Source organism: Panicum virgatum, chromosome 6N (genome assembly GCF_016808335.1).
Source record: "Panicum virgatum strain AP13 chromosome 6N, P.virgatum_v5, whole genome shotgun sequence".
In the NCBI taxonomy this organism is placed as follows: Eukaryota; Viridiplantae; Streptophyta; class Magnoliopsida; order Poales; family Poaceae; genus Panicum; species Panicum virgatum.
The window spans coordinates 23,224,481-23,240,086 of record NC_053150.1 but is presented as its reverse complement, the minus strand read 5'-3'; the positions used below and the strand labels follow the sequence as shown (position 1 = coordinate 23,240,086).

Below are 15,606 nucleotides of genomic sequence, written 5' to 3'. Positions count from 1 at the left end.
ATGTCCTTATCATAAGGGCTCGGTCAACTATACCCTCGAGGAGTGTGACATGCTCCGCAACTACTTCAACCATCTCGGCCGCAAGGACGTGGCCAAGAAGAAGCACGCAAAGGACAGGGGCGACGATGGCTACCCCCCAATGGAGAACATGTTCTTCATCTTCGGCGGACCAACGGCGAACTTGACCCCTCGGCAGCGCAAGCGAGAGCGCCGAGAGGTCTTCTCTGTTCACAAGGCCACACCATCATACCTCGACTAGTCGGAGGACACCATCTCCTTCAGCCACGAGGACCAGCCTAACTATATCCCGAATCCAGGACAGTACCCATTCATCGTGGACCCAATCATCGGCAACACCCGGTTCTCCAAGGTGCTCATGGACGGAGGCAGCAGCCTCAACATCATGTACGTGCACACCTTGGAGCTCATGGGGATCGGCCTGGACAAGCTACGCCCCAGCATGTCACTGTTTCACAGTGTTGTGCCGGGGAAGCGAGTCCAGCCCCTCGGGCAGATCAACCTGCCCATCTGCTTCGGCACGCCGGCCAACTTCCACAAGGAAATGCTCACCTTCGATGTGGTGGGGTTCCATGTGATGTACCACGCCATTCTGGGACGACCGTATTACGCTAAGTTCATGGTGGTCCCCAACTACACTTACCTCAAGATGAAGATGCCAGGTCCGAAGGGCGTGATCACTGTCTGCCCATCGTTCGACCAGGCCTATGAGTGCAACGTCGAATGCGTTGAGCACGCCGAGGCCCTGGCAGAGGATGAGGCCCTTGCCGCTGACTTGGAGAAGATGGCGAACGAAGCCATGAACTCCACGCACTAACACGCTGGCAGCTTTGAGCCTACCAAGGGTGTCAAAAAGGTGCCGCTTGATCCAAAGTGCCCCGACGGCAAGGCGCTGAAGATCAGCGCCACCCTCGACAGCGAAAAGGAAGTGGTGCTCGTCAACTTCCTCCGCGCCAACGCCAACGCCACTCGGACATGCCTGGTACCCTGAGGGAGATCGCCGAGCACTCCCTTGACATCCAGCCCAACTCCAAGCCAGTGAAACAGCACCTGCGATGCTTCAACGAGCTCAAGCGCTGGGCGATCGGCGAGGAGGTGCACAAGCTGCTAGCGGCCGGATTCATCAAGGAGGTATTCCATCCCGAGTTGCTAGCTAATCCTGTACTAGTTAAGAAAAAGAATGGAAAATGGAGGATGTGCCTAGATTATTCTAGTTTAAATAAAGCATGTCCAAAAGTTTCCTTTCCTTTGCCATGAATTGATCAAATAGTTGATTCAACTGTGGGGTGTGAACTTTTATCCTTTCTTGATGCCTATTCCGGTTACCACCAAATAAAGATGAAAGAATCCGACCAGCTCGCGACTTCTATCATCACACCCTTTGGCATGTACTGCTACGTCACGACGCCTTTTGGCCTTAGAAATGACAGAGCCACATATCAGCGATGTATGCTCCACGTGTTTAGGGACCATATCGGGCAGGTCGTAGAAGCGTATGTCGATGACATCGTCATGAAATCCAGGAAAGCTAACGACCTAGTGACCGATCTCAAGATCGTGTTTGACTGCCTTAGAGCCAAGGGGGTAAAGCTCAATCTGGAAAAATGCGTGTTCGGGGTGCCTCGGGTCATGCTCTTGGGCTTCATTGTCTCCCAGCGAGGCATCAAACCCAACCCAGAAAAAGTTTCGGCCATCACTCGGATGGGACCAATCCGAGACCTAAAGGGGGTACAAAAGGTCATGGGTTGCCTGGCAGCCCTTAGCCGTTTAATCTTACGTCTCGGTGAGAAAGGCTTACCTCTATACCGACTCCTGAGGAAAACTGAATGCTTTTCGTGGACCCCCGAGGCTCAGGAAGCCCTCGACAAGCTAAAGGCATCGCTTAATCACACCCCAATTCTAACACCGCCGATGGGGAGCGAGTCTCTCTACCTATACGTAGCAGCAACGACCCAGGTGGTCAGTGCAGCCATCATTGTGGAAAGACAGGATAAGGGGCACGCTTTGCCCGTCCAAATGCCGCTATACTTCATCAGTGAAGTGCTGTCTGAGACCAAGTCACGGTATCCACAAATTTTGAAACTGCTATACACAGTGGTCCAGGCTCGGCGCAAGCTGTGCCACTACTTCAAGGCTCATCCCGTCACCATGGTCTCGTCCTTCCCGCTGGGAGGGATAGTCCACAATAGGGAAGGCATGGGTAGGATAGCCAAGTGGCCAGTGGAACTTATGGGAGAAGCTCTCACTTATGCGCCTCGCAAGGCGATTAAAACCCAAGTCCTGGCGGACTTCATTGCTGAATGGACCGACACTTAGCTGCCCCCACCGCAAATTCAAGCAAGAGTGTTGGACCGTGTACTTCGACGGGTCGGTGATGAAAACTGGCGCAGGTGCTGGCCTCCTTTTCATCTCGCTCCTCGGATTACATATGCGCTACGTGATACGCCTACACTTCCCGGCGTCCAAAAATATGGCGGAGTACGAGGCCCTCCTCAGCGGTCTCCGCATTGCCATCGAGCTTGGCATCAAACGCCTCGACGTGCGGGGAGACTCTCAACTCGTCATAGACCAAGTGATGGAAGAGTCCAGCTGTCATGACCCGAAGGTGGAGGCATATTGCAACGCAGTGTGCCGCCTCGAAGACAAGTTCGACGGCCTTGAGCTCAACCACGTTGCACGCAACTACAACAAGGGGGCAGACGAACTGGCCAAGATTGCATCTGGACGGACTACCATCCCTCCGAATGTCTTTGCCCGTGACCTCACCAAGACATCCGTCGATTTCAAGGATCCAGCGGGGGCTAGCGGAACAATCGCCGAGCCAACAGCCGAGAACCCCTCGATAGGTGAGTCCGAGGCCATGGAGATGGAGACCGAGATCTCCTCGGCGGACAAGGCCGAGGCGATGCAAATCGACGAGGCTCCGCTGTCACGAGACTGGTGTGACCAGTATCTCGACTAGATAAACCGAGGGGTGCTACCCTCGGATCACACTCAGGCGCGGTGCATCGCTAGGCGGGCCAAGTTTTTCGCCTTGATTGACTACGAACTGTACAAACACAGCCCCTCGGGCATCCTGCAACGCTGCATCCCCATTCTCGAGGGCAGGGAACTGCTCCGAGACATCCATGCTGGAGTTTGCGGCCACCACGCGGCGCCGCGCACCCTCATGGGTAATGCATTCAGGCAGGGTTTTTACTGGCCCACGGCAATCGCCGATGCCACTGAAATCATGCGGACTTGCGAGGGTTACCAATTCTATGCCTGTTAGACGCATCTTCCAGCTCACGCTCTGCAGACCATCCCATTCACATGGCCTTTCACCGTGTGGGGACTGGACCTCGTCGGGCCGTTGTAGAAAGCGCCCGGGGGCTTCACCCACTTGCTGGTAGCAATCGACAAGTTCTCCAAAGGGATCGAGGCTTGGCCCATCGCCAAGATCAAATCCGAGTAGGCCGTGCAGTTCTTCACCGACATAATCCACCGGTTTGGGGTCCCAAACTCGATTATCACGGATAATGGCACCCAGTTCACAGGAAAGAAGTTCTTGGAGTTTTGCGATGACAACCACATACGCGTGGATTAGTCAGCTGTGGCACATCCACAAACGAATGGTCAAGTAGAGCGTGCCAATGGCATGATCCAACAAGGCCTCAAGCCAAGAATCTTCAACAAGCTGAACAAGTTTGGCCGGAGATGGCTCACGGAACTACCCTCGGTCATCTGGAGCCTAAGAATGACCCCGAGCCGAGTCACTGGCTTCAGCCTATTCTTCCTCGTCTATGGCGCCGAGGCCATCCTCCCCACTGACTTGGAGTATGGGTCCCCAAGGCTCAAAACCTACCAAGAGTAGCAGAACCTGATAGCCCGCGGGGACTCACTAGATCAGGTGGACGAGGCTCGAGATGTGGTGCTCGTACACTCGGTGCAGTACTAGCAGTCCCTGCAACTATACCAAGCTCAGTGGGTTCGACGTCGAGACCTCAACAAGGGAGACCTGGTTTTGAGGCTTTGGCAAGACAGCCGAGGGCGCCACAAGCTCACCCAGCCATGGGAAGGCCCATACATCATTGGGAGGTCCTCAAGCCCGGCACCTACAAACTAGCTAACAAGAAGGGTGAAGTCTTCACCAATGCTTAGAACATTCAGCAGCTACGTCGCTTCTATCCCTGAAATTCCAGGCTTTTGTACAAACTTTGTACTTGTTTTTTAAGTTCCCAAAATAATAAAAGTATGCTCTACTTACAACTTTTCAGGAATCATCCGAACCCTCGGGGGCGCGGACGCGCACGTAACACCGAGGAAGGCTTGGCTTTGCCCTTGGCAAAACCAAGCCTCCCTCGGGGGCTATAACGGGGGGACCCCCCCAAAATGCCATCGTTTTTTCGAAAAATTTTCGTGTCTAAGCCTCTCGTACACTAAGAAAAATGGATGCAAGGCATAGGCAACTATGGGATAGGGCCGGCCGAGCCGCGGGACCGCCTACGCCTCCGGGATAAGGCATCCCCACTCACCTCCCTGCGCCTAAGTGGCTTATTATAGCAAAAATCCTTGCAGAAATTTGCCTAAGCCGCACACGAGAGCACGAAAACTCAGTAAATAAAATGATACGCATAAATACACAAAAGCCTCGAACGGCCACACTGTCAAGATTGCTTCTTTGTTCTTTTATACAGGAAGATAATCAAAGAAAAAAATCCTAATTTCTCTACTTGGGCTCCATGGCCCAGGCTTCCTACAGGTCATCGTCCCCGTCCCGCGCGCCCTCGTCTTCATCATCCTCGGTGCTAGGGAAGAGGTCGCCCTCGAAGAGCTCGGCTAAAGTGGAGGTTGCGCCCTCGACGACTGCGTCAGCTTGCTCCATGGCATCGACCACTCTATCTTCATCGCCATCTAGGACGATGTAGCCCGTGGCCACTTGCTCGAAGTTGACGACGTAGTGCATGGAGACGACGCTGAGGACCTTCTGGACGCCGAGACGAAGGGCACCCTTGAGGCGCTCGGTCAGCCGACCGCCCAAGGACCTCAGGCAACTTGCCAGCGAGCTGCCAAATGAGCCCGTGTCGCTCTCAAGTCCTTGGCATGCAGCCACGGCAGCTTCCTCCAGGTCTTCATAATCTTTAGGCACCGAGGAGGACACGACCAGGAGGGCCTCCCTCGCTGCAGTCTCCTCCACCACCGCCTTCCGCAGCTCTGAGCAATGACAAAGATAAGTTCCGGTTGACCAATTCAACTTGAGCAAATTTAGGCACTCACCCTCGGTGCGCCTCCTCTCCTCCTCCAGCTGGTCCCGTGCAACATCCATCTACTGAAGGAGCGATGACATGGAGGCCTCCCTCTCATCAAGGGCACTCACCTGCACCTCGAGGAGGACATCCTTCTGCTGTAGGGTGTCGGTGAGCGCTCTGATGGCTGTTTCCTAGAGCTGGAGCTGAGCCGCCCTAGCCATGAGAGCTTCCACGTTCTGCCATAGCATGCCCACTTGCGACTCGACCTCTTTGGCCTTCTGCTCGGCTGCGACCCTCTGCGCATCGCACTCACGGGTGGTTCGGAAGAGCTCGAGCTCCAGTGCACGGGCTCGTGCCTCCAGGGTGGACACCTAGGCATCAGCTTCGACCATTCGCGCGCCCAAGCTATCGCCGTAGCTCTCGAGCCAGTCCACCTTGGAGTACATGTTGGCCATCTTCACGCACTTGTCGCGCAACAAGGCCATCAGTTGCTGCAGACAAAGGACATGAGCGGACGCCGCATAGGCGTGATCAGAAATGAACACAAAGAAGGAAGGGCACCTACCTTGGTGACGTTGTACGTCTCCTACCAATGGAGCTGCTAGACGTGCTAGAGGCTAGCGTCAATCTAGCCACCAATGTTGAGTTGCGCCTGCCAGACCTTGTCCTCCTCCTGCTCAGCACAAACAAAATCCTCGGGGACCCCGGGCTGGACAATCGCCCAGCTCACCCCCTCGCTTTGCTGCTGGGACGGTCCGGCCCCGAGGCCACCCTCGGAAATAGCCACAATGCCGGCACTCCAACCGACTTCGCCGAACGTGGCTCTCGAGGCAGCCTTTCCTAGGCCCTCGACCCGCTTCGGCACCTCTTCCTCCGACACCTCTTCCACCAGCGCCAACTGCGCCGCCGCCGCTGCGGCCTCCTCGTCCTTGGTCCCCTTGGGCTCCGGGGCGGGGTCATCTTCTACTGCCTGGCCGGCGGGCTACTCTAGCGTGGTTCCGCCAGATTCATCTTCTTCTCCTACAGCCAGCCGGGCAGCGTCCTCAGCGCTACTGTTGACAGTCGTTAAGTGCGAAATATGACCATCAACTATACTCATTTAAGAAGGAAACTATACCTCTTACTCACATATTTGTATCACTAACCTAGCTCCATAGTTGTTTTTGCGAATTTATGTTTTCAGGAGCAGAAGTCCGGAATAAGATGAAAACATGAAGAATACGCAGAAAAAGTCAAAGAAGATCGCGTCTTGTGTCACTCAGGCAAAAGAGGCCCACCTGATAGACCAAACCGACCAACTGGACCCCGGCACCGATGTACCAACATCAGGACCCACAGGGCAGACACACGAAGAAAGATGGTGGCCGGAGGCACCAAGGTGGGGCTGGCCGAACCCATTGTTCGGCCGAACCTGCCCTGGCTCCCGTCCAGGTGCATTTTGGCGGGAAGTCTGATCTGATCCTCTTGAAGGCGGTTATGAATGTTTCCATGTATAAACTTGGCGGGAACCTGTGACACCTCTGGTGTCAGTACATTTAAATACAATCAATGTACCTTAGTCAAACTAAAAAGAAAAATTTGGGAAATTTAATTCAAAAGAGAAAGGGGCAAATAAAGGACAATCATATAAAAGAAATTAAAGGAAAAAGAAAAAGGAGTGAAAAGCTACTCAAAATTTTAATTCAAAAATGTGCACAAAATTTTAGTTGGCTCATGAGAGGTGTTTCAATTGACATGTGCTCAATTGAACTTCAGCCAAAATCAAGTCAAAAACTGAATAAAACTAAAGTCCTTTTGTGCAAATATGCAAATGTACCAATAGTTCAAAATGTGAGTTTCAAATGAAAATTTGCATAACACGAAAGTTGTAGATCTTGAAAAGTTATGTAAAAGTGGTATTCAACACTTTTTCATTTGAGCCCTCTAAATAGGAGATAATTTTATTTTACCGAGGGGTCCCTGGATTTTCAGAAATCACAAATATGCCCTTATCTCCATCTCTCTCTCCCCCGGCCCGCTCTGTTTGCGCCGCCCGCCGTACGCCGCCGGTGGACTTCGTCCACCGCGCGCCCGCGGCCAAATGGACCCGGGAAGAACCCCCAGCGCCACCTGGCCCGCCCCTTGGCGCCCTCCCACGCCCACACGCGTCCCAGGCCGCTCCCCGAGCCGCCACGATACCCCCCGCCATGCGCCGCGCCGCTGCCGCTCCGCCCGCTCGCCGTCGACTCGCCCAGGGCCAAATCTACCGCCCCCAATCGCTACTCCCCTCGCCCAGGAGCTTCTTGGCCTATAAGAACCCCCAGAGCCCCGCCATTGCGCGCCTTCTCCTCCTTCTTCCTCCTCTCGCCGCTCCGCCATGGCCGCCGAGATCCAGCTCGCGCGGACCGGCTAACCCAGCCCTGCATTGGCCCCTCCGACCACCGCAGCAGCTTCGCCACCTCCTAGTTAAGCTCCACGCACGCCGAATCGAACCCGAACCTACTCCCAACGCCGTTCCCCTTTTGCGCCGCCGCCGGCGAGCTCGGGCTCACCGCGGACCGGCCAGCTCCGAAGGAGACCGAGCCCGACAGCTACCCCAGGAGCATCCACAAGCTCCCGCCGTGCTCGTGCGCTCCCTGTTCCCCTACCCCGAGCCCTCCTTCACCTCCAGCGCCGGCGAACCGAACAACCGACCCGCCATCGACGCCGACGAGCTCGAATCCGTGCATCCCACCCTCGAACGCCGACCAGGGTAGGTGTTCCTCGATCCTTTCTTTCCCACACGCCTCCCCGTGGTAGCCCCGGTAAGCCCTGCACCGCAGAACACCACCGGCAAGATGCCATGGCGGAGAAGGCCGGCGAAGGACCCGGTTGTAAATATTTTTCTTTGTTCAAGAGTGTTTCTGCAAGTTTTCCAGTGTATATCAGTGAACTTCTAAAATGCAAAACAAATCACAGAAAAATCAGAAAAATGTAAACTCAACTGATCTGGAATCCATGCAATAGGATCTACAATTTTTGTAACATTCACATTTGCATAAACTCAACCGATTTTAATCTGGGAAAAAGAATAAGAAAACCACCTTATGTGTGTTCAGGAAGTTCTACTCAGCAAATGATCTTGATTTTTGGATATGTTATCACTAATGGAATCTTAAGATCACAGTAAAAATATGACACCCAACCAAAACATATATCATGTTGGAACAATCAAGATTCTCTAATCTGTTGTTAGCTTTTACGATTTAATTCTGGACAATATGAACATGAAATTGCTCTGGAATTTTTACTGCATGCATGTGCCACTGAATCCCTGATAATACCTAATTTTCAGATTTCTTAAAGTTCATTTGCTATATACCATGATTTATGCTTGTTTAATCAACTTAATTCTTCATATATAGTTCTTATGCTCAGAAAAATCTATATTTATTTCTGGAGTCTCTTTTTATCCCTGTGTTCCTGTCTAAAAATTTTGAGCTGCTGTTACTGAGCTTTGCTTTGCTGAATAATCATGCTTAGCATCTTAGGGCTAGATTTACTATTTTTGTTCTGAGTAATCCACAATGTTTCTGATCATGATTTTTGGGCATGATATTTCTTAGAGTATGTTCTATCTGTAATAAAAAGGTCATATGCAGTACTGGTTAAATTCACCTTGAGGGATTTATGCTAATTCATGTTAAGTTAAATGCATAACTAATTTATCTGGTGGTTAATAAGCTTGATAATTTTTATGGAACATGTTTAGCTCTTGAATAGGCTCTGGTAAAAATTTGAGAACCATATACCTAGGAAAAACTTTCTGTAGATTTAATCTTTGTTAATGGCTTGCTGTTTTTATTCTTTTTATCATCTCTGCTGTATAAGCGTATAAAATCTGGAAAAATTTCAGTACTGAGTATATGCTTTGAAGTTGCTCCCATAAAATTTGTAGCACCATAACCCATGTGGAACATTGTGTACAAAAAGATGAAGCAACTAGAGTAATCCTTTTGCATGAATAGTTATAGTTTGTGCTCTTTGGTAGATGCTGAAATTTCTACCATGAATGTTCAAGTTATGATTTGAGTTACTTTAGGGTTTCATAACCAGATCTTTAGTAGTTTTGTGGTTATGAAATAATGAAGGCATGCTATGTTTTAATGTTGGAAAAACAAACCAAACCCCCCACTCATTCATGAAGAAATGTAGTTAGGTTTACTACTCTATAATTGACTGCCCATGAAATGAAAAGTAAAACCATCACTAAATCAACTTTGTTGAACTACAACTTTATCGTGAAGGAAAGAAATTGTTATCCATGAATAACTCATAATCTTGCATGGCATATAGAAACGGTTAATCTCGCGGACGGTGACTACGAGTTGGTGCCCGCGGACTCTCGTGCGGATCAGGAGGTCTCCTTGAACTGTACTAACTTGTCTCAAGACCTGGGCCAAGCCCCAGAAGCTTTTCTGCCTGACAGTGCCCAAGAAGGCAAGCCCCGGAGCATAATCCCACTATCTTCCGAATTATCTTTCAGCTATCTATCTATTAATGTATTGTAATGTTTCATTTTCGGCATTTAAGTTTTCTAGGCGTTGATCGAAAACCGTAGATGCATGACCTCTAGGAACCTATGTTTGATACCGGGTCTTTATCGACTAGATGCCATGCTAAATAGGTACGGTAGAAGTCGAGTGGTTTCCTGCCTCTCGCGAGCAAATAGGATTTGTACTGACTTTAATTCCTGTTGAAATGTAAGGACAACGGGCGGGGTTGTGTAGTTGTGATACCCCGCTGGTGTAGTCAAAAATGGCTAAGGTCGCGGTGTGTGGCTCATTTCGTTAAGCGTTTGAAAGTACTAGCCACATACCGAGAAATATGGTAATCGGTAAGCTTAAGTACCTGATTGGACCGGCGAGTGGAACGATCTCGCACCCTCCTGGTAGAAGTAGGGTTTATATTTTTGTCGCGACGTACGGGTGCAGAGTGGTCAGACTCTGTAGTCGGGGAGGGTGTGCCGGATCCACGGACTGGAAAGAAAGGGAAAAAGTAGCGTGGGCGGGAGCGAAGTCGATCCCCATGCGTGTGGTCTAGGTTCCCCTGGCCAGGTTGAAATCCGATTCAGAATCATCCGCCTCTCACGGCATGAGATTGCTTAATGCTTTCGGTCACACAGAGTAACAAGTGGAACCAATATTGATAATATTGCTGTATGATTAAATGTATGCTCTACCATGCTTGGGTAGAGATAGTTGCAAATTAGAATGGTTAATCTAACTAGAAGATGGCTAATTAAAATCTGAAAATAAGGATCAACTCTTAGTGGCATTTTTGGCAATCAAACCCCACAAACCAAAAAGCCTTGCATGTCTAGTTATCGGACTATGATATATCCGGAGACGGGTCAGTCTTGCTGAGTATTAGTATACTCAACCTTGCTTGTGGCACTGTTTTTCAGGTACTAACTTTGAGGATCTGTTTGCAAGTCTTACTTGGCCGTGTACTCTGCCTCCGGGTTGGTCTGTCGAGTGGGATGGTCCTTCAGCTAGTGCTAATCACCCTCCCGCTGAGTGATGCATTCGTACGGGCTTTATCGATGCGTCACGTTATCTTGCTAGTTATCTTTTACTGCTTCCGCTGAACCATGAAACTTGAATAATTGAGTAGATGGAACTCTGTAGTACCTTACTATTCTGAACATGGTTTGTAATAAATTTCTTTTCTGCTGCAATCACTCTGAGATGTATGAAATGTTCTGTGTTGTAATCTCTGGGCTCACCTTCGTGTGAGTGTTGTCTGCTGATCCTGGAATAGCGTGGCTTTTATCAAGGCTTCACTCGAGGAACTACCGGTGAGTGCCAATTTGGGTTAAAGTTGCTTAGCAACAAAGATCAGTGTACCCGGGCCCAGTAGTTTTGGGTGGTTCCACCACAGCAGGCATCAGAGCTCGCAGACAGCCTACCAGAGATGGCAACCTCGGGTTTCAAAACAACAATTTAAAACTTGACTTCAAAACTACTAAAGTTTTTGAAAGAGTTTAGGATCTCCAAGGACAAGTCTAGGACGTAAAGCCCTAGGGAATCTTATGGGTATTATCAGGTGGCTTATTTTGTATGGCTAACTTCCAGCACGTTACTTTTCAGTATTTAAATTCTTCAATTTAAATTCTGCAACTACATCATCGCCACGAAGGTATGCTTACTCAGTCAGCTGAGGGAGTCTAACCTTCCCGTCGGTGATGCGAGCCGAACGCTGGAGCTCAAGCAGTGGCCTACTTGAGCTGCTGCCCATATACCAATTTCGGTTGAATATATGGGGAGTAAAGGTTCGAAATTGGAATTCAATTCCCCGCCAAAGACGGTACTCAGTCAATACGTTGTTTCGATAACGTATGCTTAACGTTGTCCATACGGCGGTAATTGTATGGATGCCGGTTCTATAGTGACCGGTAATGTATGGGAACGCTTTCGTGAGTGCTGGCACGGAAGGTTCAATTTATATTTGTCAAATTTTCTGCAGGTACGCTAACTCGAAACCGAATTCTAGGCTATCTAGTTATATCGAGTAACTATATAGTGAGAGACGTAATATGTATGCCACCAAAGTCGTTGCGTAAGACCAAGATTACTTGGCAATTCTTTTCCTTGGTGAGGACGAATAGGTTCTGCATTCATTATCAAAAAGGTTAACAAATAAATCTCTGGAGAAATCGCAAGCAAATCAGCTGAAATCCTATCCTAAGGAGTATCCCGAAAGTCTGCAACTTGGTTTCCATGAATTTTAACCTTCTGTTAAGTTACTCAAATCAACTTGAGGTAGTAAGACGAAATGATGTTTCCTAAGTTATCAAGCTTCTGTAAAAATTTGAAATTTTTTGAAGTCTTCTAGCTTCGTAATTGTGATTTTAGATCAACATTATGTAAAACTGATAACTCGGAACAGTATAGACAACTGAAATTTTTCGACCCTTAAAAGTTGTTCAAACGAAAAATAGTTCAACATGAAAGTTGTAGACAATTAAGTGATTAACTTACCACGAAAATTTGAAAAAAATTTGCCGTCTGGTTTGAGAGTTATGGTCAAAATGCACCCTCTCTGGACACCCAGTTTTTCTGGTTGACGTCACTCTGAAAACCTGAGCATATCACCCCCTTAGAGTCCGAATTGATCTTAGTGTTGACTAGATGAATTGTTCCTGGTTATCCTAGGGAGCTTGTGTAAATTTTTGAGAATTTTTGGAACAAAATATCTATCATTTTGACAATTTCTTTCACTGTCCAGAGTTAGTAGTTCTTGCTACCATCAGCTGATCCATCGGTCTTTTGTTGGGACAGATGGAAGAGCTGCTGGTCGTTGACGCGCAGGGACACGTGCACTCCGCTTGCCTGCACTGGGACGGGTTTCCCCGCCGTCTCTGGGAGCTTTTGAGTGCAGCCGGTTACCTCCAGCCACCGATTTACGATGGCCACGAGTTTGTGGAGGACGGAGTTCGTCGCTGCAGTGTGACGATGGTGATCCCGCAGCACCCGCTCAACGGGTGGGAGCCGATCGTGACTCAGGTGGTCGGTCACTACCTGCTGGACACTTGGGAGCTTACCGCCATGAGGGCGATGACCACTTTTTGCTCTTCGCACCCTCTGGAGGTGGTTCTGACCGCGTTCGGGTTGTTCCCTGCACCTGACCCGGTAGACCCGCTTTGGCTCGACCGGATGGCACACGTGGACGTGGTCGCTACCCTTGACCCGGTCGGGGCACTTCGGACGGCAGCGATGTGCTTGGACGGTCTTTACAGACTTCACACTTACCAGAGTTACGCCGTCGCTCAGTTGGTGGACCACGCTCAGGCCTTGCACCTGGCGGTCCAGCTGAGAGATGGGCAGCTTCAGGAGGCTAGTACCGAGCTCGAGAGCAGGGCTACTCTTATCACCCAGCTCCACGGCCAGGTTCACGAGCTTCAGGACACGGTGTTGGATCGTGATGCTACGATCAACTTCTTGGAGGACCAGTTTCACGACCTGCAGCTTGAGTTGGACGAGGCCCAGGGGCAGCTCCACGCGATACAGCACGCGCAGGATGCCCTTCACGCACCTCCTGACAAGATGCAGGTGGATGAGGAGGAAGATCCCCAGGAGATCGAGGGTGTTTCAGAGATGGACTCCGAGGACCAGGCGCCGCAGCCCGCACCGGTTGAGGTTCACACTCCTGCGGCGAGTGAGGCATCGGTCAACATGTAGACCGAGGCGCGGTTTCCTAGCTTTTGTAGACTCCTCTTAGTGTGGCCTACTTTTGGATCATGGATACTAGGCTAACTTAGAGTTGAGTGACCCCCTTAGTACTGAGGTTAGGAGTAACCAAGTAGAAATGAGAGGATGATGGATGTAATGAATCCCTAATGCTACTAATGTGAATTACCAGTGATCTGTGAAAAGCTGAAGGCAGCAGCAAGTTCGAATTTTTATCCTCTTTTCCTTTCGGATTTAGCTCCTGAGTTGAATACAAAAGTTGTTCCAAATTTCATCATGGAAATACTCGCAAAATTTCAGCCCGAACGGATTAGTAACACGGAGATAATCGCCAATTACAGAAGCCCTGTTTTCTGAAAAACAGAAAGACCAGAGGAGTCAATGAATTTTTCGACTAACTTACTCTGGAAATCTGACTTTGTGATGACTACCAAAGTTGTATCCCATGAAATTGTCTATCTCTTGTAAAAATTTCAAGTTTATATCATGTACAGAACTCCAGTTATGAGCGTTTTCGTATCATTTGTTTTGCTGCACCACATGATTTAAGCAATTCCCATTACTTCCACGTCATTTGAGTTGCACCTTCCGTTTGAAATGATGATAATGTTGATCCTAATGCAAAAGTACTCACATTTCAGATGGTTGGATCAACTCGAGGCACCCCTAGAGGTTTTGGAGCCGGGGGGAATGGCGATCCCCCTCCACCTCCTCCACCAGTGGGTATCGCTGAGGTTCTTGCCGCCCAGACGGAAATTTTGCGGCAGCTGGTACAAGCTCAGCAACAACCGCGGGGTGGGCATCATGCTCATCACGCACAAGAGGCGAGCTACCAAGATTTCCTCAGTACTCAGCCGCTGCTGTTCAATAAAGCGGATGAGCCTCTGGACGCGGACGCTTGGATTCGCACAATCGAGTCCAAGTTTTCTCTATTGACTACTCCTTGTTCCGAAGCGAACAAGACTCACTACGCCGCGCAATAGCTTCGCTGAGCAGCTCATATGTGGTGGGATCATTACCACGGGATGCTACCGGCTGATCATGTGGTGAATTGGGATGAGTTCAAATTGGCTTTTCGAGATCATCATATTCCAGCTGGACTTCTTGACCTTAAGCTCAACGAGTTCTTGGCTTTAACACAGGGCACTCGTACTGTGGTGCAGTATGCCCAAGTATTCCATCAATTGTGTCAATATGTTGGACATCACGCGGACACTGACGCTAAGAAGCATGAACGCTTCCGTCGAGGCCTTTGCACCAAGTTACAAGAAAGGCTAAATCTTGTCCGTGCGGACACTTCCAATGAATTGGTGAATATGGCTATATCCCAGGAGGATCTTATTTCTGCTCACCGCGCTGAAAAGAAGCGCAAGGCACCTGTTGGACCCTCGAGTGCCTCTGCACCGAGGTATCGTATTGTGCAGAATAACCCACCCGCACCCTCTCAGAAGCCCCCTCAGCCAGGGCGTTGGATTATTCGCCTCCTCAACAGCAGCAGCAGACTCGATTCGGGCTTCCTCAGCAAGCTCGAATTGCACCTCAGCAGCAGCAGAACGGCCCTAGGCCGAATGCTCAGCCAGCCGCTCGCCCCAATAATAATAACCGCTGTTTCAGATGCGGGAGTCCGGATCACTTTGCCAAGATGTGCCCCCAGGCGGGACAAACTCAAGGGCAGGCTTCTCGCAGAAATGATCAGAACAAGGGCAAGAGGCAAACCATTCAAGTCAGGCAGGACCGACTTAATTTCACCAACTTGGCTGACCTTCCAGAAGGAGCACCAATTATGTCGGGTACATTCTCCATAAACCATCACCCCGCAGTTATTTTATTCGACTCTGGTGCATCTCATAGCTTCATTAGTTCTAAATTTGGAGCAAAGGTTGGGTTAGATTTTTGCCACACGAAAGGGTCATTTATGATATCTACTCCGGGTGGTAAAATTGCATCAAACCAAATCGTTAATAATGCGCCACTTAGTTTGGGTAGTAAAACCGTTCCTACCACCTTGATATTGTTACCACTAGAAGGTATGGACATTATCCTGGGAATGGATTGGATGAAAAGACATGGGGTAATGTTAGATATCTCTTCCCGAGCCGTTGAAATAAATTCTCCAACTCATGGTCATTCGGTTCTATATTTACCTCATC

At 49.7% G+C, this 15,606-nt stretch overlaps 1 protein-coding gene across 1 annotated transcript; it reads left to right on the top strand.

Annotated features, from left to right (window-relative positions):
• Positions 1-427: 427 nt before the first annotated feature.
• Positions 428-835, top strand: LOC120678018. Its single transcript, XM_039959182.1, has one exon. The coding sequence runs from the start codon at positions 428-430 to the stop codon at positions 833-835; it is 408 nt and encodes a 135-aa protein (XP_039815116.1).
• The last annotated feature ends 14,771 nt before the right edge of the window (positions 836-15,606 follow it).